The sequence below is a fragment of the Poecilia formosa genome, unplaced genomic scaffold (assembly GCF_000485575.1).
Source record: "Poecilia formosa unplaced genomic scaffold, Poecilia_formosa-5.1.2 Scaffold245, whole genome shotgun sequence".
Lineage (NCBI taxonomy): Eukaryota > Metazoa > Chordata > Actinopteri > Cyprinodontiformes > Poeciliidae > Poecilia > Poecilia formosa.
Window position 1 is genome coordinate 879475 of NW_006800184.1, and position 22984 is coordinate 902458.

The following is a 22984-nucleotide window of genomic DNA, read 5'->3' on the forward strand; positions in this document are numbered from 1 at the left end:
AGCAGAGCTTTAATGCATTGTGGTGCTAAGCTGTTCAGGATTGTATAGACTAACAGTATTTTAAAGATTATTTTCTGAGTTTCACGGAGCCGGTGGAAGGACTTTAGAACTTCCACTGGTTTTAATGTGAGCAGCAGTGTTGTCTGATTGATTTTTTTAGGCAGACCTGTGAAGACACGGTTGAGGTAATCAATGCGTCTAAAGAGAAATGCATGGATGAGTTTGTGTAGATCTTGCTGAGACATTAATCTTTTAATTCTTGAAATGTTCTTCTGGTGATAGAAGGCCGTCTTTGTAACCGTCTTTATGTGGCTTTGAAGGTTCAGGTCTGAGTTTATTAATACAGATTTCCTGATGACAGAGTTTCAGAGAGAGTAGGAGTTTTTAAAGGGAGAGAAGCCCAATTTCAAGGCATTAAGTTATGAAGTTACATTTCTTTTTAGTCATGTTTGATATCTGACATTTTAAAGAAACCAGTTTTGTTAGGGCTTTGTGACAGAATGATGGATCGTTAAACTGGAAATAACCAAAAGAAGATGGGCACACTGTGGCTGTAAGAAGGAAATGGTCAGCAAAAATATGCAAGTATGATGGGATGTTCAACCTCTGAACTATCATGTGGACACTCGTTTCCCCTACTATGTACCTTGGTGGTTTTGAGTGGCTATGACTGGTTTCCATCTGACCGTTCTCTTCACACAACTGCTGCTTATTGGATAGTTTATCTCTTTCTCTGACCATTCTTTCCAAATGATGGTGGTGTTTGATGCTCTCTGTAGACCAACAGTTTTGTGAAACAGACATTTATGTCTGGTACCAAAAACCATGCTAAATTCAAAGTCACCAAATTGGTATTTTTTCCTCCATTGTTTTTGACTCCAGTAAGTTTTCTTTATCACGTTGATATGACTCAATGTACGGAGTTCCTGCCTTGTCACTAACTGACTCTATTTATGTTAACAAGCTATTTAAATCGTGTCATACAGAGTGGCCCTGGAGTGTTTATGTGGAGGTTATCATTCAAGGTGATGAAAAGGTGTCTATTGTTTCAGGTGATGTGCACCATCGTGTGATCCCAGACCCTGGGCTGATCAATCCTCGGACACTGGATCTGCTAGTCAATGCAATCGCCATCAACAGCGCCTACACCTCCAAGATCTTAGTGAGTAACCCTCAGACAAATGCAAATATTTATTCTTTAAAGCAGCATTTGTTTTTAATAATAAGATCCTGGAAATAATGTTGTCTTCTTTAAAGGGGACTTATTATCTAAAATTCACATTTTGCATGTCTCTATATTTCCACTTGGGTTTCTACTGCTCCTGAAAACAGCCCAAGTACTTAAAAAACCCCATCCAGTCAGTTATTAGCAATAAGTTATGAGCCATTTCAAAAACCTACGGAAATCAGCAGGCACTGTCTCTCACCTCGCAACCCCAGTGCACGTCGCCTGTCACCTAGCAACCCAAGCAGAGCTCCAACACATTTGGTCAGCTGGTTTTAGCACTGTATGCGCTGTACAGTAACTGATGGTTAAAGACAAATGTTGTATTGTTGATCTACCCATAACCACTTGCTTCATTATGGTTGGTTGTGCAGGAGGCTCCACTTTTGCTTCTCAAAGTTTGTGTAATTGTTTCATTTTGCAGCCATTTTCGCATGCTTGTGACCCATCCTAACCTGTTCAATGAAGCGCAACAGCTCACCTTTAAATCTTTATCTGTTTCACTCATCCTTCCTTCCTCTTCTGTCTCTTTCTCTCTACCTCTATTATGCTAATTTGCATCACCTCTATTCTTTAACAGCCTCCGGACGTGGAGGGGGGTCTAGCCAAGCAGGTGGGTAACAAAACAGAGTGCGGCCTGCTGGGACTTGTCTTAGACCTTCAGCGGGACTACACCCCTGTAAGAGAGCAGATCCCCGAGGAGAAACTCTACAAGGTAGAAAATCACAAACCAAATTCAGTTTCTAACATTTCCCCTTAGATCACAAGTACGTAAGACACCCGGTAGATGAAAAAACATTTGATTTTCTTCTAGATTTTTCTTTTTGCCTAGATGTTTTTACTCCCTCCTTTTTCATTTGCAGGACTTTTAAACACTATTCAGTTTTAGACTGCACTATAAATTATGCTCCCCTTCATCAGAACATCTTCAGTTTCTTCAGACCATGCAGAAATATGTCTTGTTTTTGACTCAAACAACTAAAATGAAAATGCAAGAAAAACTCTTTAACTAAAACCTGTTGCATGTGAAGAAAAAAGTAGTTTTTGTGTAGTTGTCATCAGGTTTAACCCCAAACTATTTTCATTCTGGGATGTTTAAAGTAGTTTGTATTATGGCTCCTTGACATCTGTAAAATCTGTATTGAAGTATTTGGCAATATAATTGCTGAATGATTATATTGATTATCCCACATTCTTTTCTTTTATTTCCTTCATCACAATGTCCCCATCAGTGTTTGTTAGCTTTAGCATCCCAGCCACCAAAAAAAACCCCAACTATATAATGTGTGGGATCAACAGCAGGAAACCCTAATCGAACAGGCCTAAATATATTATTGATATGACAAATTTGCACGCCTGGTGCTTGAAATATATCTTATTACTCCCAAGTGGTCTTTTGCAAATGTGACACGTAGATATTGACACATAAAATAATAATTGTAATTTGATTCTTTGCCCAGGTTTAGTTGGTGTTAATCTTTATCACTCATCTTTCTCTCTCTCTCAGGTTTACACATTCAACTCAGTGCGTAAATCTATGAGTACGGTGATCAAGCTGCCTGATGGTACCTTCCGCCTTTACAGCAAAGGAGCCTCTGAGATCATGTTGAAAAAGTGAGTGGAGCTTTTAATTCATGAACTTCATTTTTATTACGGCTGTTTTAAAATTCGGTCTCACTGATTTGCTTTCTCATCAATCAAAGATGTCCGAAAGCAGCGAATAAAAGCAGATTATGTTGAAGCTTATAGTGAAAAGTTTCAATGTAGCACCTAAGATGTCATTCTTTGTTTTCTCTCTCAGGTGTTCCTACATCCTGGATGCCAACGGAGAACCTCGAAGTTTTCGTCCACGCGACAGAGATGAGATGGTCAAACAGGTGAGGCTGATTTGTGCGTCCATATTGAATTAATTTACTCTATAATCAGAGACGATAGTCCTGCAGATAGAGATGTTGATGAACAGTAAAAGTAAATCTCATGCTTGTAAACCCTAGCTGAGCTTTGATTAAAAGTTGTTCAGTGGGGAAGCAGGTGAGAGGCTCTGCAGATCATATTAATAATTTCAAAGAAATGCTGTAATTCAGAATTCCACATTGCTGCTGTATTTTAACTAATTTCATTCCTCTTTTTAAATCGAGTTCCTGGAAAGATGAACAGCTTGATCTTTTCAGCTTAAACTTAGCAACATAGCAAATAAATGGTAGCACATTTCATTATGGCTTGGGGAACTTAATGGGAAATAATAACTTAACAGTAAAGATAGAAGAATTTGGCTGAGACGAACTAGTCTGTTAAATTTGCCTATTAGAAGGTAAAAAATAAAATCTATTCAAACTATCTGGTCTTATTGGGAAAAAAACTAAACATAACTGCTCTTAAACCTGATAGTTGGTTGTGCCGCCTCTCCCTGCTAGAGTTTCCCTGACTTGAGTCTAATCTTTGACCAGGCCAAAATCTATATATTTTTTTAGCATTTTAGAGATGAACTTGCTGATGTTCCGATCACTAACCTGCTGCATTTACCACATGTTCCCTTTCTGAGTTTTCTGGTTGAGGTTCTTGTTCCATCAATGACAGTTTCACACCACAAGGTGACACATTCAAGCTTAGAACAAATCAATGTGTGGATGTGTCACAACTTTCTTCAGCTAAAAAAAAAACTGACATAATTATCTTTGGGCCTAAGAGGAATGATAATGTTTTTTTTTTTTTTTAAATGATTAATCACATAATTTATCATTTAAAAACTAAAACTTTTATGTACTCTCTTATATTAATCCACATTTAAGTGTGACAAAAAACCAAAAACAGAAAACAATCTCCAAGGACTTCCTTCAAAAAAGGGTTTTTAATCTCAATGGAACTTTTCTGGTTAAATAAAAGAACCTGTGTAAATAGCATATGTTTAAACTGTGTTAAATGTGCATAATGCTGCTGTTACAGATTTGGATTTGTTCTGCTAGTGTGTATGTTGCTTAGTTTGAAGGTTTTTTTTCACCATGTGAACGGATTCTTCCTCCTCTCCAGTGTAATTACTGTTTTATGAGGCGTATATTGTGATTTTGATCCCAAACTTTGACTTTTTATGCTTGAAACATGAGTAAAGGTAGTTTTTATAAGACCAGCCAGTCATTAAAAATCATTCTAACACAAAGACTGCTGATGAAGTTATAATATAAGCTCCCATTTTTTCATGCACATTTACTGTGTAATTAGCATCTGTTAAGTGAGCTGCCATTGGAACAACATGAAGATAATGTTGCACTGCTGCTGACTGCCTGATTTCCATGATCAAAATTATTTTCCACATTAACAGTTTAAGCTTTCAATTTTAAGTTACTCAAACCTCCACAAGCATGACGTTTAAACAAAAATGTGACATCAGCTTTGGCAGACTTACATTTTTACAAGCTTGTGTGGCATGTGAAAATAGCCCTATCAGCTTTACTGTAACACAAACGTTAGCAAACAAACGCATGTATTTGTGAATTTTCTGAGAGTTTGCAGCCTAAGCGTGGCGTAATTGACTGACAGGCGGACAGATCTAAATTTGGCTCATGATGAACACAGCTTGTGCCGTGAGAAAAATAACTGCTCCTTCCACGACTCGATTCCAGCTCAGTAGTTGAGTTTGCGTTGTGGCAGCTTCATGTCACCTCGTTTCTGTGTCACGCTGCGCCGTCTGCGGCAGGCCGGGGGTCTTTCCCTTCAGCTGCGTCACATCGGATCCATCATGACTACACCTCAGACCTCATTTCTGCTTTACATATATCGGAATCCAAATGACTGGTGAAGTCAGCACTGTGATGGGTTTTATTAATTGACTTCTAGGTGATTGAACCAATGGCCTGTGAGGGCTTGAGGACCATCTGCATCGCCTACCGTGATCTGCCGCCAAATCCGGAGCCGGAATGGGACAATGAGGCGGAAATTGTGACAGAGCTGACCTGCATCACTGTGGTTGGAATAGAGGACCCTGTGCGGCCTGAGGTATGTGGCTTTAAAGGGGTGCTGAAGCTTTGCAGTACATAAACTCTTTTACGCCGTCTGTCTGAAGCATGATTGGCATTTTGTTTCTGTGTAAATAAATTCCTTTGACCTTTTCGAGGTGCCGGAAGCCATCCGGAAGTGTCAGCGCGCGGGCATCACAGTGCGGATGGTAACTGGTGACAACATTAATACAGCGAGGGCCATTGCTGCCAAGTGCGGCATCATACACCCCGGAGACGATTTCATCTGTCTGGAGGGAAAAGAGTTTAACCGGCGAATCAGGAACGAGAAGGGGGAGGTAAGTTTGGGTCTCCGTCCTTTTAACTCCGTCAAGTTAAAAGGAACTTCAGTGTTCCGACCACGATGCATTTCATTCTGTTTAATACAAACGTTTTAAACCCAATCCTAGTTTCTTCATGATTTGCTCACATCAGTCTGGTTCTTTCTGATGTTTCAAAGCTCATTTTTAGCTGTTGTAGATGGATTTTTTTCCCCTTTTACTTTAAGTAATTACAGATAGATTGTATTTAAATTAATAGCAGCCCGCCAGGGAACTACAGATGAAAATTATCTCTTGTTGCTAAATCTGGCATATTTACAAAGTCATTCTAATGGACTCATGTTGATTAATATAAAATGTCCCTTTTGAAATAAATTCAAATTCAATTTCTGGTAGGTATAAATTGCCAATATATAATTTTTATGACTTCTTATAATAATCAAAATTTGCAACGTAAAAAAATAGCAGCCAAAGAAAAACAATTTTTCGATTGACTATTGATTGAAATAATTTTGAAATCCTTTAAGAAAGTCTGACAAATATAAAATTAATTAAAAAAAACTAGAAGTGTCTCTTGAGATTTAGTTCTCAGACACCATGTGGCCAGTGAGAATTTTTACATTTAGTTTTGGCCTCTTGTTGCTGAATTTAGCTGATTTTGACGCTCTAGTTTTAAAAAATATGACATAAGAAGATACCAGAACAACATTCAAAAGCTTTTTGTAGCCTCTGATCAGCCTTTAGTCATTCATATTAGAAGCAGAGGTGACGTCACACTGTGTGGCAGAGGGGTTTTTGTAAAATAGGATTCAAAGATTATTTTAAAACATCCACAGATTGATTGGGAATTGATAACATAAAACATAAACCAAACCAGCATTCTTGTATCAGCTGAAAGTCTCACTGAATAAACTCCAAACATTTCACGTTGAGGAAAACATCTTTAAACAACTTCTGACAAATCAGTGCTGCGTCTTTAATACTTCAAACAAAATAACCTGGAAGATTTCTTAACTTAACTTCACTTTGAAACAAGATACATGAAAGAGTGTTCTTGATATCTCTTATGATGACCAGTCAGTCGCCAGTCATTGCCATTCAAGCTGAACATTGTTCAGTTCTGGTCACCAGCAGATTTCTTACTGTAAAATGTTGTAGCTAGAGACCAACCAAACCATGTTTATAACATTTTCCATGTTATGAACCTGACGGTGTCGAGTCCACATTTTTTAAAAACTAACAAGGAAGACAAAGAAAATGGTTTTATCGTCATTAGCATCAGTATCGGTCGATGTTAGCCATTTTTTGTCCGCATATGGGTGCTCTGGAAAAGTGATTCTTTTTAAAATATTATTGTCTATAAAGGCACTTAAATTTACAGCTTTTCATTTCGTTTTCTATTGAAACATTTATAAAAGGTGGCAACACAAAGACAGACTGATTACTGTAAGAAACGGAAATGGAAATAGAGTGAGATATTCACCATATTAAGGTTTCTATTGCAGGTTTGTCCTGAAGTGGCTGAATCCACTGAGGTCAGAGCACAGAATAAAAAAATAGAAATCAACATTTATTCAGAATACTTTCATCCAGCCCATTTAGCTGTATAATTTGAATTTAGCAGAAAGCTTAATGAGATAGGTAGCTGATTAGTGCTGTGGCTTTGCTTTTCTAAGGAGTGTGAATTTAAATATACTCCCTAAAACATAGGTGTAAATCCTAATTATGCCAACAGTCTGCGGCTGATTGAATGGAAGCGCGGAGCACAGTGTCTCTCTGATCCTGGTTCCTCCATGGAGCCCAGGATTAACAGTGACATCTAGCGAAGCACTGCTGAGTTGGTTCTTCTGTGTTAATCTTCATCACACGCGCTTCCTTTTACAGATTGAACAGGAACGTATAGATAAAATCTGGCCCAAGCTGCGCGTGCTGGCTCGGTCCTCGCCGACAGACAAGCACACGCTGGTTAAAGGTGAGGCTCCGGGATTTGATCACTGAAGCACGAGTGTGCTTAGACATCACAGGAACATTCTGAGCCTGTTTTGCCCTCCTCTAGGCATCATTGACAGCACCATCGTGGAACAGAGGCAGGTTGTCGCGGTAACAGGAGACGGGACTAATGACGGACCAGCTTTGAAGAAGGCTGATGTGGGCTTTGCCATGGTAAGCTGATCCATAATTATTCACCTATAATGTTTATGAGCTGCTAAAGGCCCACTATGCCTCCATTTGTGTTGGTGTATTTACAGCTGAAGCTTTAAGTGGCTCTTTATGTGCTGGGCCAGGCTGATGAGGAATTGGCATTTTGTGGACAGTAAAAATGGCTCGTTTTCCTGCACAGTGCATAGAATTACCACAGCAGAATGGCAGTCCTTATATTTTCTTCTTTTAAGTTACTAAACTCAAATTATGTGGTTTATTTGTTTCAAACTGAAAAAATTATGTTATTCGTTTACAAAAATGTGAAGGAAGACACTACTTCCGTGTTTTTTTATTATGTAACACTTTTTAAAAGGAAACATGGTTGACCAAAGTATTGCAAAATAGTACTTTTGCACAAACACAATTAAAATCATAATAACTCTAAGATAGCACAATCAAATCTGAATAAACAGTACAATCAGTACCAGACTGGCATTGTGTTAAAAGCTAAATAATTAAAAGTAAGTTTTCAGGTGAGCTTTGGGGCCACAACAGAGAAAAACTGATCACATCTCAGTTTCCTCTGTAATTTAAGAACCACCAGCAGAATCTGGCCAGGTAACCCAAGGGATGAGGCTTAGGGCTGCAACAGACTGGAAAAACATGCTGGTGCATGGCCATTAAGAGACTTAAGAAACAAATAAAATAAATTTATAACTGACCCTGAAATTTACAAGCAGCCAATGCAAAGAAGCTAACACCGGACTGATGGTCTCCTGTTGGTTTGTGCCGGTTAAAAATCATACTGCTGCATTGGAAGTGACCTCGCTAATCTCTGTTAATAAAAAGAGCAGCAATAATCCAACCGGAAGGTTTTGGAAGGATGGTTTACGGATGAAAGAGGATGATTTTACCACAGCATTGATGTTGTTATCAAACCTACAGGCATCCATCTTAACACCTAAGTTGGCAACAACAATCTTCAAATGAGGGATCAAAATAGAGAGATCAGCTCAGGATGGAAGATTTTTAGACTGATAAAATAAAATGTTCATTAAAATAAAATAATAAAACATTAGGGCCTTCCATGATTTGGTGTCAGCAAAACAATCAAGATGAACCAAAATATTTGGTCAAATGTTGCCTTTGCAGTGTAAAAGACCTCTTTCTCCTTGATTGTCACTTCTGAAACATCCAGCTGCTGCTGCCCATCAGACTTGAGCTTTTTATGGATAAAAGTTTAAAGTGTAGAGTCTCTCCGTCCTCAACACAGATTGTAAACCAGCTGATTGCTGTCTGAGGAAGACCTCCACATTGACTGAAGTGAACCTTGAGTCATGTCACGTCCCTCTGTCAGCCAAAGGATTTCTGAAATGACTTGTTGGTTAAATTTGGAAGGTGGTTTAGAGGCATTGGTGCTGTCAGTGACTAACAGAGGCAACTGGATTCACAGTTGCGTTGTTCTCTGTTACATGTTTTTATTTTACACAAGAGGCCGAAAAACACATAAGGTCGCGGGTCCTCCCGGCCCAGCCGGTTCTACAGTCAATGCTCTTACTCACGCCAAGTGGCAGCGCTCAGAGGCAGAACAACACGATATCGAGACAGTGGCATTCCAAAGTAATTTGGATGCTTGAACGCTCGCATGAATCATGTCATGAGTCGCGTTCCTCTCACTCCGTCTCAATCTCTTCCAGGGTATCGCCGGGACAGACGTGGCTAAAGAGGCGTCCGACATCATCTTGACTGATGACAACTTCAGCAGCATTGTCAAGGCCGTGATGTGGGGACGAAATGTCTACGATAGCATCTCCAAGTTCCTGCAGTTCCAGCTCACGGTCAACATAGTGGCTGTCATCGTGGCCTTCACCGGGGCGTGCATCACTCAGGTGGACACATTTCTTAACACTTATACATGCTGACAAATTTCCACACGCATGCAAAGACACACACACTCACACACACACACACCTATACATAATGCGGACACATAAATGTCACTTCTGGAAGATTCACTCACCTTATATCTGGGTTGACAAGGCAAAGCAGGAAATGCTTTTATTGCATTTTTAAACGACCCTTTGTAAGCAGAGATGTCCTGGCAGAATCACATTCATTCATATGAAAGGAATGTCAAACTGCACATGGATGTATGTGTTAAAAATACAAGGAATTTTTTTTCGTATAACTATGATTGAAATAAAGTTATTTGACAGGTAAATCATAAATAAGCCAGTGAAAACACCTGAATATGTGACAGAAGCAATAAAACGGAGCAACCTGTATGTGGTAGTGTGACCAGCACAGTACAGGATGAGATTTTATCAAGACATTTAGAGTAAACGTCTCAAACTTTACAAGTTGCGTGATTAATGAACTGTCATCAGGTCCAGGTTTGTCTCGTCCATATTTTTACATTTCTACGCTCGTCTAATTCGGAGTTGGTTTTAATGCCAAAGGTTGAACATTCTTCCTGTGTACTTTCACAAATATAACAAAAAATGTTTCACAGTAATCTGAAACTGTGTTTGAAGGAATTGCTGCTCAGTGCAGAATTATCTGGCTCAGGTTTGATCAGTCTAAGTAGATTTTGAGGGAATGATTTTTAAAAGTGTTTTCCAGGAAGGAGTTGGGGAGATCCTCAGTGCTCTGTCATCATTCCTTTTTCCATAAAGTTTCCAAAACAAAGTCAAAAGCCCTATATTTAAAAAAAATAATAGTATGAATACTCCAAATACTCCATTTAATGATTTATTCCTAAACTAGTTAATGATCATTTCAATAATCAATTAATCCAGATTCATTTGATGAATCATTTCAGCCCTACATTAAACATGTGTAGTTGGCCTGTAAACAATGAGTCTAGCAGCCACAGATCCCTGAGGGCCTGTCTCATCTCAGCATGGTTTATGAAACAGGAAAATGTCTCTGCAGGATTCTCCTCTGAAGGCGGTGCAGATGCTTTGGGTGAATTTGATCATGGACACGTTTGCCTCGCTCGCTTTGGCAACCGAGCCCCCGACTGAAGCCCTGTTGCTACGAAAACCCTACGGTCGAAACAACCCGCTCATCTCTCTCACCATGATGAAGAACATCCTCGGCCACGGAGTCTACCAACTGGTCATCATCTTCACTCTGCTGTTTATAGGTACAAATTCAACCAAATACATTTTTACCAAATTCCTAATCCATTCTAACTATTTATCTATCGAAGCACGTAGCAAATCTAAACCTTCTTGCAGTTCATAGAAAGTCATCCTGGAAGGACTGGAAGTGACAGTAACTGGCCAAATGGGAGAAACAATTTCTCCGCTCAAACTAAAGTTGGTCCATGGAAAAAGACATATTTACGAGTTCAAACATGGACGTTGTTTGTGCAACCAAAAATGTCAGATTACTTTTGTCAAAGAAAGCAACAGAACATAATTCTGCCCTAGTAGATACACACACACACACAGCCAGCCAGCCTAGCAGTTGTCTGACTCACCGGATGTCTGCTGTTGGTAATTGGCCTGGTCATGCTTGTTTGGGAATGCTCAAACGAACAGCTACAGGCAACATGGCTGTTTTTATTTGACTTCTCTTCAAGTGAGCATAAAGGTCTTTTTCTGGACGTGTAACTTCAAGGACAATAGATGTCCAAGGACAACAGGAAAATAAAAATGAAAATAAAGAGTTATGTCCTTTACCAGTGCAGGAAACTCCCAGAGGATTCAGAATTTCAAACTGGCCTCTAGAATAGTTTGAATTAAGCATCTTTTAGAAAACATTGTATTCCAAGTTAGTATTTTTTACAACACAAGGTTAGCCTTTAGCTAAATGCATTCTTCTGCATTGTGTGTGAAAAATGTTTTTTTTACAGTAGATGATCAAATAAATCATGTTTTTAAGATACAGAAAAGAGCTATATTTGGCAAAATACAGTGGCAGCATAATGTTTCCTCTCATTACCTCTCTTTCACCCACCAGGCGAGCGCATGTTTAACATCGACAGCGGTCGCAACGCGCCGCTCCACTCCCCGCCCTCCGAGCACTACACAATCATCTTCAACACCTTCGTCCTCATGCAGCTTTTCAACGAGATCAACGCTCGCAAGATCCACGGAGAGAGAAATGTCTTTGACGGCATATTCGGCAACCCCATCTTCTGCTCCATTGTTTTGGGGACCTTTGCAGTGCAGGTCATATTAACCCTTTGACACACATTCAATGGTCAGAAAAAAAGATGTTGCAATGTTCTGTTTGTTGTATGGTGTTTTGCTTTTATGTGATATTCAGTTCAATTTTAATGAAGTTTATTTATATGACCCCAACTCACAACACTTACTGTCTCAAGGCAATATACCACTTTCTTTTTTCACTTCCTGAGTCCTTTCTTGTGTCTTTCCTTCCTTCTGCGTCCTTCTCCTACTCCCCTTTCTTTTCTTCTTTTGAACTGTTCTTCCCTTCTTGTACATCTAAATTATTTCTTCCTTTCCATCCTTATATCACACCTCAATTAATTATTTTCTTGTGAGCCTTGTTCTTTTCTTCCTCATGTCTGTTTTTCTTTGCTGCCTTTCTATCGCTCGTTCCTCATTACTTTGCATCCTTCCTCTTCCTGGTTTTGGCTACATTTTAAGAAATATTTGTGGAAATATCTGCCAGATAGTCAGTGCTACTGTCACGCTTTAAAAGGAATCTCAAGGACTGAAAACACTGGATATTTGAGTTTGAATAGGTACAGAATTTTTAAATTACAAATGTTTTTTACAGTATAAAATAATATTGTAACAACAGTATAAATATTACTTTAGCTGGAGTTGGAATAATTGCTCCGTTGCTGCAATAAATAAAACAGAGGAAAATATTTCAACTTTTCTTCACTTTAAAGTATTACATGCAGCTCAGAGAACAACATTTTGTCTGTCTGTGTTCCTCGACACATAAATCTACCAGAAATCTACAGCGACTAAAACAAGCAAACCAGATGAAGCATTTTGTGTTTCATAATTATTACAGTAATGACCTCTGTGTGCAGCTCTGCTGTGTGTTTCCGTGTGTCAGAGTCATGACATTCTCCTTCCTTGTGCTTCTGCTGCAGATTGTGATCGTGCAGTGGGGAGGGAAGCCCTTCAGCTGCGCCCCTCTCAATGTGGAGCAGTGGCTCTGGTGTCTGTTTGTGGGTGTTGGAGAGCTGCTGTGGGGGCAGGTAGGAAGCTTCTCAGCCTGCTGCATCTTATCCGTCAGCAGCGGTCAGCCTGGGTTTCCCTCAGAGGAGACCAAGGGAAATATTCATAAACTAATCTTAGAGTCTTCTCGCAAGCAGCCAGACGGATTCAGTCCCAGCGTAATGGCAACTGTGTTGTCCGGTTGGTCAACTTGTCTTTTCCTAAGCTCTTTATAATTTCTCACACATCTTTAAAAAAATCTAATATAAGAAGAAGATACATGTGCTGCAATAAGACTTACGCTAAGCTGTAATGTGAGTCCCTAGTGTTTAAAAAAATCAACTGAAACTTGTACCAAATTATTTTTCAAAAATATTTCGAATCAATCACACATACATTCAAATTGGTCCTAGTTATCAAACAGTTCATAAAGTTTAGTTTATTATTAGTTTCAAAATTTCAAACTTTATAAACTACTGAAATCCACCAGAGAATCTAGTGGAGAGGAATAACTCCCCTTTGACATGAAGAAACCTCCAGCAGAACCAGAACCTGGATTCTTTAAAAACTCAGCTCTGACTTTGTCTACATCAAATTGTTTTCTCAGTATGTCAAGTGTTGCTGGAGTCTTTTCCTCACCAGTTATAGTGACGTAGCATTCTGTGTCAATAGTCATCACAGTAGATCCATCTTACCTGCTTATTGTATCGACACTCTGAGCTAAGTGTCAATATCGTTATATCGACACTTAGCTAGCTCGATGGTCTTGCAGCTTACTGCCTCAGGTTGGTTCAGCTGTTTCTTCTGCCTTCATGTTGAATCTTCTAATAAAATCCCTTATACTTGTTCTGAAATATTCCTTGTAGTTTGCATAGCCTGCATGTGGTGTGGCTTTTGTCCGAGTCATTTTCTCCTTCGTGCAGAGGAAACAGGATCCTGCGTTTATGAACTGTCAGGCTACTGAGTTCCGCCATCTGCATTACTCAAAATTAGGTCATAAATTAACATTAAGATAATTGAGTTTTGACATTTGTTAATTGGGTCAGAATCTGCCATTTCCGCATCTCGGATCATCAAAATAGATTTCATACTTCCCGCCCCTGGCAACACAGCTCTGTGCACTGTTGAGTGTTTGGATGGATCTGGATCTGATCAAGTATCGGCAGAACAGCAAATACAAACAGAGGTTACTTGCCTTGTGTGGCTGTGGGAATTTCCCAGTAAAAAGATATGGAAACACTGTTTCCTAGGAGTATACAGTAAAAGATCTTCTCAGGTGTTGCAGGAACAGATACAATGAAATAAATGATTTTCCCAAAAGAGTCTGGACTGGGACCAGGTGGATGGCACGTCATGCCACAAGCAGGAATGTGTTTTCTGACTGTCATAGTAACCACATTTCAGCAAAGAGGAAATGTTTTTCACCCAAGGCCCCAGAGATTCCTCTAAAGCCCTTCAACCACAAAAAGGGCACTTAAACATAAGCATCAACATTCAAAAATCATTGGAGAAATACATTCAGATTCAGGCATGAATATTACAGTCATTATTCATAAACTGTATTTTGTAGGTATTTAAAACAGTGACACAAATGACCTTTTCTGTTGGTCTCTCAAATTTGGAGATGCAAAGCACTTTAGTCAGTGTCAGCTATTAGAAAAAACACTTTTCCCACACATTGATATTTTCGATCTTCTCTTTCATAAACTTCACCATTTGAACCCAAGTACAGAAGACCTCTAGTATCTGTGATTAGATTCCACAACTGCCCTTGATTAACTAAAACCTGCTGACACTTGAGACCGCCACAAAAAATACTTCTATTTTATTGGTTTAAACACCAAATATACCTTGATATGCATTCATACATGCAACGAAAACTGTTTAGCCCAGAAGCTAACATTCACGGTCTTCCTTATTTACACTCCAAGCTGCTCTGCAAGCGCTAGATAGTTTTACTTCCCAATCTGTATTTGTTTTTGATTATTTTTGACAGGAATAGAGCCAAGAATTGGCAAATTTTTCGCATTTAATTTCGAGTGTGCTCCACACAAAAATCCGCAAATAGTTGAATACAGAAATACTGAACCTTGAATATTTATTCTGAAATTGGCAGGACCATAATCCAGCTTTATCTAAAACTGCTTTGCTTCTCCTTGATAATCACTGAACTGATTGTGTTAATATCAACAAATGTGTTTCCCAGGTGATTGCCACTGTGCCAACAGAGCGGCTGCCATGTCTGAAAGAGGCTGGGCTTGGCCTGGAGCCTGGGGAGGAGGAAGGAGAGGAGCTAGCGGAGGATGAGGAGGAGATTGACTGTGCTGAGCGAGAGCTGCGTCGCGGACAGATCCTGTGGTTCAGAGGCCTCAACCGTATCCAGACTCAGGTACCACATGACCGGACCTCCAGTTCAAACCGTAACCATTACTTTGTCACAGGAGCACACACAGACACCCAGACATTTCAACCTGAACCTTCACTCGATCATGACACGTGTGCAGTTTGTTTGAGGAGATTTGCCGAAAAACGAAGTCCATGCCTAAGCAATTTTATTGTGCATGATGTTTGCACTGCTTTCATCAAGTGGTTAATAAATGAATGCAAATCATTCAGCATTATTTGTGTAATGTAGCACAAGCCCAAATAAACTGCCAGTATCATGGTCTTCTCATGCTAACGGAGCAGACTTTTGTAAAGAGATAAAGAACTCCTTAGAACCTCTCTTTGTTTTTGAGCAATTTTAGAAAACTTTATGGCCTTTATCTGACTTGTTCTTACTCTTCAAAAGTCAGTCTATCTCATCCAGTCTCTGTTGTTCTTCTGTATTGTGCCAAACATAATAATTTCTTTTCTCTCCGACACAGCTGACATTTCTGTTCTACCTAACTCCTCTCGAAATGGCTTTCGATCTATCTTGGAAGTGGGACCATAGAAGCACATGGTCACTATGAGGGGGATAAATGCTGTGGCTGTTTATCTGTGTTCCTGTGTTTGTGTGTGTGTGTGAGGAGGGTGAGGTGGGGGGATAGTGTTGGGTGTGTGCATGTGTGTGTGTGGAAAGGATAATTCTTAGTCTCCAAGGTGCTTGAGTTTTTTATATAATGAACTCACTGTGAAGATGAATATTTACCTGCATGAACGCGAGCTCTTCTCAGAGCTTCTTAAGTGCCTCCCTTATATGTGCTCAGTCTTCGATGAGATTGTTTGGTCTGAACACAGAAGTATGCAAATATACCGCCTTGAACCAAGTCTTTGATATTTTCCACTTGAGCAGCCAGATTTTCTTGTAATCTTGTAAAGAGGTCTCAATAGTTCTTCAGACATGCTTTGTAGGTCTGCCCTTGGCCTGCATCTTTTAAAAGAGCATAAATGCAACATAAATGTATCTTTGGCGCACTATTTCGAGATGTATTTTAAATATGAGAGAACATATTTCTTCACCCAAATCAGTGGGTGGAGATTTTTTTGCAGATAAAAAGTTTTGAGTCAGTGCGAAAAATAATTTTCTCTCAGAGGCCACATTGGCTTTGCCTGTCATCTGCGTGTAGTCGAATAAAAGCTCCTATAGCTCAGCTTTTTTCCCAGCCAAGAGTTTTTCACAATCCTTTACCTTTTCAGTTTTGGTTTGTTCTTTATTGCAACTATGAATAAAACTGTTTGATCAAGCTAAGGATATTTTTTCTTAGATATTTAACACCAAATAAGTTACCTCACTTCAATCTGACAGCCATATTTTTAAGAAGCAGGAAAAAAGTATAAGACCTGGCAGAAGAATCATTGTCTTTTGATTGTCTATGCTGTGCTTTCTGCTAACAGCTCTTTGGAGATCACCATGATTGAACTGAAATCCTGTTTTCTGTGGGATTTTTCAAAGATTCAACAAGAAAAAGTTGGATAAATTGACAGGCTGCTTGAAACAGAATGTTTAAAGTCCAACATTAAACAGATTATTTTATCCATAAAAAGTCTTATTAAAAGTAAGGCCTTAAAATGTCTTAAATTTAAGTAAGTTGACTTTTACTCTTGTATATTATTTTATTTTTATCTTGCGAGTCTTTTCTCAGGAAAATTCTGACACACGTAGACATCTTAATTGCGTTCTGTGAGTTGAGACGGTTGAGGCTATTGCTAACATCCTGCTAACATACCCTTGCTAGCTGGCTAGCTAGCGTTTTCAGACTATCATGGATAAGAGCAACTATATCACCAGAAGGTTGGATGAAGTTTGTATGTTTCTGTGGAGATTTATCTCTTCTATACCATTCATAGTGATCTTAAATGGTCTTAAAGTTGGTGAAACCAGCAGAAGCCCAGTCTAATGTGTAAAAACTTTAGGAGCCATTTTATTTTTATTTGGTTATGGTCAGAGACTGAGATGAAAATTAATGAATTAAAAAAAAAAGATTCCAAATAATTTTTTTTTAAATCTTCTGAAAACGTGGAGAACTATTGATGAAGACCGCTTTTGAAGATTTGAAGAAAGTGCAGCTGCTCGGCAGGAAAATGTAATCAAACAAGAGATGACCCAAGACTTTTGCACAGCAGTATTTTTTAGTGAGGGCAGGGAAAAAACCAAGGCCCCAGAAAACATTCCCCTAGTCACGAACACACTCGCAGGCCGGCCCCTCCTGCCCTCACCGAGTGATGCTGCTGTTTTGTCTCTGTCCTGCAGATGGAGGTAGTGAGCACATTCAAGCGAAGCGGTTCGTTTCAGGGAGCGGTGAGACGGCGCTCCTCCGTGCTCAGTCAGCTCCACGACGTAAACACTATCTCTACCCCCTCTCACGTAGCTCTCTCCACCGCAACAGCCAATACCAGCCCAGCCCCTGGGAGTGAGTTCGCCGAAAGCATGCACACACATCTCCCACACACACGTACTTGCACACACTCATCCACAGACACAAACACATGTAAACACACTGCTGCACGGCACGTGGACTGCGGTATTTTTACTCTCTCTGGTTGTGTCCCCTCCGGCTCGCCCGCTGCTCGTGTGTGTGCAATGTCTCCTCTTGTTTTTTGGTTTTTCCTTCTTACTCTCCCGTTGGAACAGCACCCAGTCCCGACCGGCTGTGTGGTTCTGGTCTGATCTGGACTGGTCCAATCCCAGTGTGGCTCTCAGGCCAGAGTTTGTTTTGTCGTTGAGTGTTGGTTCGTGCAGGAGGCGGCTGACCGCTCGCTCTCTGTCTCTCTCTCTGTATGAGGCGTCCCGTGACACAATCTTCAAACACAGATTGGGACTGATCATTGATAAAAAGAAGACGATTGATTTTCAGATGTCACCGGCGTCCTGAAGTTCAGGGAGTGAGCAGCAGCTCCTCCTGCACCACCTATTCTTCTGTTTGCATATGAGGTCAAGCGTAGTTCTTTTGGTTTTGTTTACTCCTAACATCTCTAACAAGTGGTGTCATTTCCTTACTCTTAAAACATAAATAAATAAGACAATATACTGTAACAATCATGTGATGACATTTTAATAATGGTACATTATATCTCACTGCATTCAATTCATATTCATCACCAAATGGCTTCCATAAGGCTTGTGTTAAGCTGTAAACCTTCGAGTATAAAAGCCCATGCCTCGCTGCTGTTTCTAAGAGTAAACGCAAGGAGCACTTCCCTCTTCCTCTCTCACTCTTGCTTCCTCTCTCCTTCCTCTGCTGCTGTCTTTTGTTTGGTTCTGCAATGTTGTCAACTGGTTAATTATGTAACAGTATTTCCAGCTCTGACGTCACACGTTTGGGTCCCCCGCGCCCCCCAAGCCCTGCCCCGACGTCTTCAGAAAGTCCCGACTTCTTCCTCTCTGTCCCAACCTTGTTTTTTGTTTTTTTGTTTTTCTTTTTCATGCTCCCTCTCTTTCTCACCATCACAGCTCTCTTCTTCTGTGTTCTCTATCCATGAAACGATACAGGTTCCCCGTTTGCGGAAAAGCACTCCTCGAAATGTCTTCTGACTGTTCTTCATACGTAGAGCTGTTCTGTTGTAGAGCTATTTAGATTGTAACGGATCTAAATGCAGGCTCTTATGTGTAGCATACTGATAAGATTTATTTAGTCCACTTTCCTTCCTTTTCCCATCCTGTTTTCCCCCGTTTTTTTGGATCTCACCTCATCCTTTTTGTCGTCCTCCCTTGTTCTTAATAATATAGCTACCACACCTCATCTTTTTTTTTTTCTCTTAATTTATTTATTTATTTTTTTGAATGTCAGTTCTGCGTGCGTCTGTTTGGAAGCCTGCTAAGATGTGCGTGCATATGCAGACATGTCGGCAAGCCGCAGCTTGACCCTTAGTGCAGTTGCCTTAATAGTGCTTGTATGCCTGTGAATAAGTGTGTGCATGCATGTGTGCTGTCTCTTCATTTGGTTGTCTTCATCTGCCTTCTCAGTTGCTTATCTTTACCTTCCTTGCTCCTCTCCGTCACATCCCCTTCCCTCCCCACCTCATTCTACCCCACGCTGACCCTCCGCCACCCATACCCCTCCTCCCTTCATCACCTGCGGTGGTAGAAATAGAAAGGCCCGGGTCGATTGTTGTCATCCTGCACAGTCATGAGGACACACCTGGGCTTCATGTTTAGATTAAACATCCTTCACTTCAGCTCTTTGTAATATCATAAACAGTAAATGTGTTCAGATCTGCAAAAATTGGCTGCCAAATGACAGAAAATACGATAAACGCTGAAGTAGGGATGTTGAGTCAAAGTGTGGAGTTTAGCCTCAGGTCGGGCCTCATTGCCAGCTCATTGCTTGCTGTTTTAATTCTTTGAGTGTATTTTTAAAAGGCTTGGTTCTGATTGTTTTACTCAGTTCTGGACTGCGACGTAGTTTGCAGCCTCCGTCTTGTGGTTCAGTTCCAGACTCAGACAAACAAACAAGGAGGGAAACGCAAAGGAGCAAGCACTAAGTTTGTGCGTGTACGTTTTACGTGAAGTAGGTTTACTTCTCTCTGGATCATGTTGCCAAGCAGCCTGCTGGGCGAGTAAAACACAGATTGTTTTTAGTGGTTTGAACTCTCAGAAAGGGAGGCTATCTGGAGCTGTATGTATGTTTATCACTCTCGGTTATCTTTAAAAGATATCTTCAGTTGAAATTGTGATCATTTGCTACGATCAACAAATCCCTTTTCAAAGAGCGGGGGCAGAGGGGAAAGGAGTTCCTGCTGGTGACGAGCGTCATGCTGCTCTTGTTTTATTCATTTATAGGTGCTGGATAGAGAACTCTTATCCGAACGGCGAATCTGCAGCCATGCGGCAGCTCTGAGAGCTTTCTGATTCATGCTTAATGCTCAAGTCAGCATGCAAACACGCTTACAGCGCCTGGAGGCTCACGTTTACAGCTAAAGCTGTTTGTCAAGTGCTGCTTTAATTAACACTGCCAATAAAAATTCCTGCTGAAAATCAGAGAAACGGCATTTGTCATGAAAGTATTTGATCCTGTTTTAAAGGGTTTTCACCAAATATTGGATCTTACAGTTATTTAGGTTATTTTAATCAGCCAATCACATGGCAACAGCTCAATGCATGTAAGCGTCTTAATGTAGTTAAGCATCAGAATATTTTGAATACAAGAAAAGTTTCTATGTGATAGTTTCATCCTTTGTGACCCAGATCTGTATGGAGAAGTAGGAAGCAGAGCATTGGTATCCTATGACAAAACCACATCGAGCCTATGGGTTAGTCAGAAAGAGACTGCTTTCACATGAACTGAACTGCTGTATCCTCATTTGTAAGTAGCTTTGGATAAAGGTGTCTCGCAAATGCATGCACATGTGGATAACACCTGGGTCAAAATCCAAGCCAAAGAAATGGAAACCTGGACTGAACTTAGAGGAGAATAATTCAGGTTTACGATGGAGGATGTCAGAGACAACCAGCTACTATCTGTCTGATGAACATCAAGAAGGATGGAAGCCTCATCACCGACAGGTTTATAGAAAACCCGCGCACACAGATCAGTACCGACTTTTTGAATGTTGCCTCCCTCTGACAGAGTAGCTGTCAGTCATCAGAACTACATGCTGCATCGACCTGAACAGGACAAAAAGAACAAGACATAAACATAGACAGAGTTTATGGTTAATTGTAGATCTAAAAATTTACAATTTATTGAAAGAAATTTTGTTGCAAGGCTCCAGTAATAATAAAATAAGTAATAATCGAAGCATCAATATAAGTATATGCAATAAAAGATTAAGTTAGTAGAAGTTTAGTAGTCTTACAACATGAGGGATGAAGCTGTTGTGGAATCTGCTTGTTCTGCATTTGAAGCTGCTGAACCTTTACCCAGTAGGAAGAACACAAACAAATGAAGAAAGTACTTCCGGCCCTCTGTTTACCCAAACAGGTCTGATCTGGTAACCAGGGTCTCGGTACTGGTTCAGTCCAAAGATAAAACACCCAAATCTGTCAGCTCAGCAGTGTGGTGTATGGAGTCTAATGTTCAGGATTGTTCAGAACTCCACACTGGAGAAACTAAACAGCAGCTACACAAATGGATTGTCCAACACCGAAGAGTGAACTCATTGGCTCAGAAATCACCAGTGCAGGTACATCTCAGGGTCAAGGGTCACTGTGCTTAAGATGGCAATGCAAACATTTTGGACATGGAACACAGGCAGTTTGACGGACGTGTTGAGGATTTGAACATTGAACAAAAAAGAATAAAAACTAAACCGAAGATGCGGCTTCTGGTTTCATTTAACCAGAGCAGCAGTTCATATATGATCAACCCACATGGCACCGCCTGGGACATGTTTGAATCGTCAAGTGACAACAACCCAAACAATGGACTAAATTTAAGATATGACCAGATGTGACCTTTATGGTCCCATTGGTGACCTTCATGATTCTATTCGTGGGATTGTTCTGACTAAAGCTTACAAGTCTGTTACTTCCGATCTTTGCTCAGAACTGAAAAGTTTTTTTATATACACTGTTGCTGGTGTTGCTTCTAAGCTGACAATCATCCTAGGACGTTAGCCCAGCGTTTCTGTCTCTGAATGGATGCTTACTGGTTGGAGCTGGTTTTATAGAGCCAATCACAATGACATAGCAGGAAAATGGCTGAAAAAATAAGGAGATAAAATCTGTGAATGTGTGAATTGATCACAGGTACAACATATTTTACACTTTCGATTTATATTCAACTCCATTTTTATTCCACAGTTGTCAGCAGTTGCTAACACAAGAAAAGAAATTCAGCCTCTCTACCTCTGTGAGCTGATTTTAATTCTCTTTAAACAGATGATGTCTGAGTCCAGCTAAAGACCAAGTTCATTTTCTGCAATCCTTAATACTAAATCATAATAATAAATTATTAAATAATAAAAATAATAAATTTATGTTAGCTTTTATGCTGTTATGAAAGCTTAACATTCAGAACATCACTTTCAAAAATATTCATTAAATGTATTGATAAAGGGTTTGATTCTTTGTTTGCAGTCATCCTTTTTAGTGATGCCCTACAAAATTGGTTGTGCAAACTCTAAAATTAGTTCCAGCTAAGGCTAAGGTTAAAGCTCTTCGTCAACATGGTATTTAACGGAAGCTAATGCTAAAGCGCAAAAGTCAACCAAGTTGTGTCATGTGTGTCAAGGTCAAATTTATTATTGTGCTTCAGGAAGTGATTCTTGAGAACAGACCTTTCACTCACTGTCTCAGATTTATGGTTTCACCAAACAAGTTGTTTGAAAAGATTTGCCTGTGATGAGGGTTTGTTTTATGTCCAGCTCTCACAGGTCAGCAGTTGTCTGATGGTTCTAGAGAAATGTCTTCCTGGATCTTGTTGCTTTTTGTGGTCTCAATTCCTTTGCTTTATTCCAAACTTTGCTAAGTTTATTTCTGGGACCAGGATCTCTACTAGTTAAAAACCCTTATATACTGTAAACTAAGTATGCCATAAGTATAAGTTTACTGTAGTCTAATCATTTTCCAATTTTTTTTATTGCTTTTTGGAAAAGATAAGGAACCAAATACATATAGGTAATGTAACTAAGAAACAGTTTAATACAATGAATGTCCTCTGTGTATCCTGGCTCTTGCTCAATGACAACTGGAGAGAGACACCAACCCTGACAGGACAAGCAGATATGGACAGGAGATGGATGGATGGATGGATGGATGGATGGATGGATGGATGGATGGATGGATGGATGGATGGATGGATGGATGGATGGATGGATGGATGGATGGATGGA

The 22984-nt window shown here is 39.9% G+C and overlaps 1 protein-coding gene and 1 long non-coding RNA gene across 6 annotated transcripts in view; one reads left to right on the forward strand and one right to left on the reverse strand.

Annotated features, from left to right (window-relative positions):
- Positions 1 to 22984, forward strand: part of atp2b3b (ATPase plasma membrane Ca2+ transporting 3b) — a 63933-nt gene that overhangs the window by 32234 nt on the left and 8715 nt on the right. For 3 of the 5 annotated variants that reach the window (XM_007569768.2, XM_007569769.2, XM_016680523.1), the window contains 13 exons: positions 1053 to 1162; positions 1806 to 1940; positions 2733 to 2839; positions 3027 to 3102; positions 5057 to 5215; positions 5334 to 5513; positions 7380 to 7467; positions 7552 to 7658; positions 9335 to 9526; positions 10572 to 10785; positions 11607 to 11818; positions 12721 to 12828; positions 14994 to 15176. In XM_007569768.2, coding sequence (XP_007569830.1) covers positions 1053 to 1162; positions 1806 to 1940; positions 2733 to 2839; positions 3027 to 3102; positions 5057 to 5215; positions 5334 to 5513; positions 7380 to 7467; positions 7552 to 7658; positions 9335 to 9526; positions 10572 to 10785; positions 11607 to 11818; positions 12721 to 12828; positions 14994 to 15176 — 1871 coding nt within the window. Of the gene's footprint in view, positions 1 to 1052; positions 1163 to 1805; positions 1941 to 2732; positions 2840 to 3026; positions 3103 to 5056; positions 5216 to 5333; positions 5514 to 7379; positions 7468 to 7551; positions 7659 to 9334; positions 9527 to 10571; positions 10786 to 11606; positions 11819 to 12720; positions 12829 to 14993; positions 15177 to 17462; positions 17623 to 22984 lie in introns of all 5 variants that reach the window. The other 2 variants (XM_016680524.1, XM_016680525.1) reach the window with 1 other exon arrangement.
- Positions 22712 to 22984, reverse strand: part of LOC107838370 (uncharacterized) — a 4435-nt gene continuing 4162 nt past the window's right edge. Inside the window, exon 2 of the long non-coding RNA XR_001664425.1 lies at positions 22712 to 22984. This exon is cut by the window's right edge and continues 836 nt beyond it. This is a non-coding gene — a long non-coding RNA (uncharacterized LOC107838370).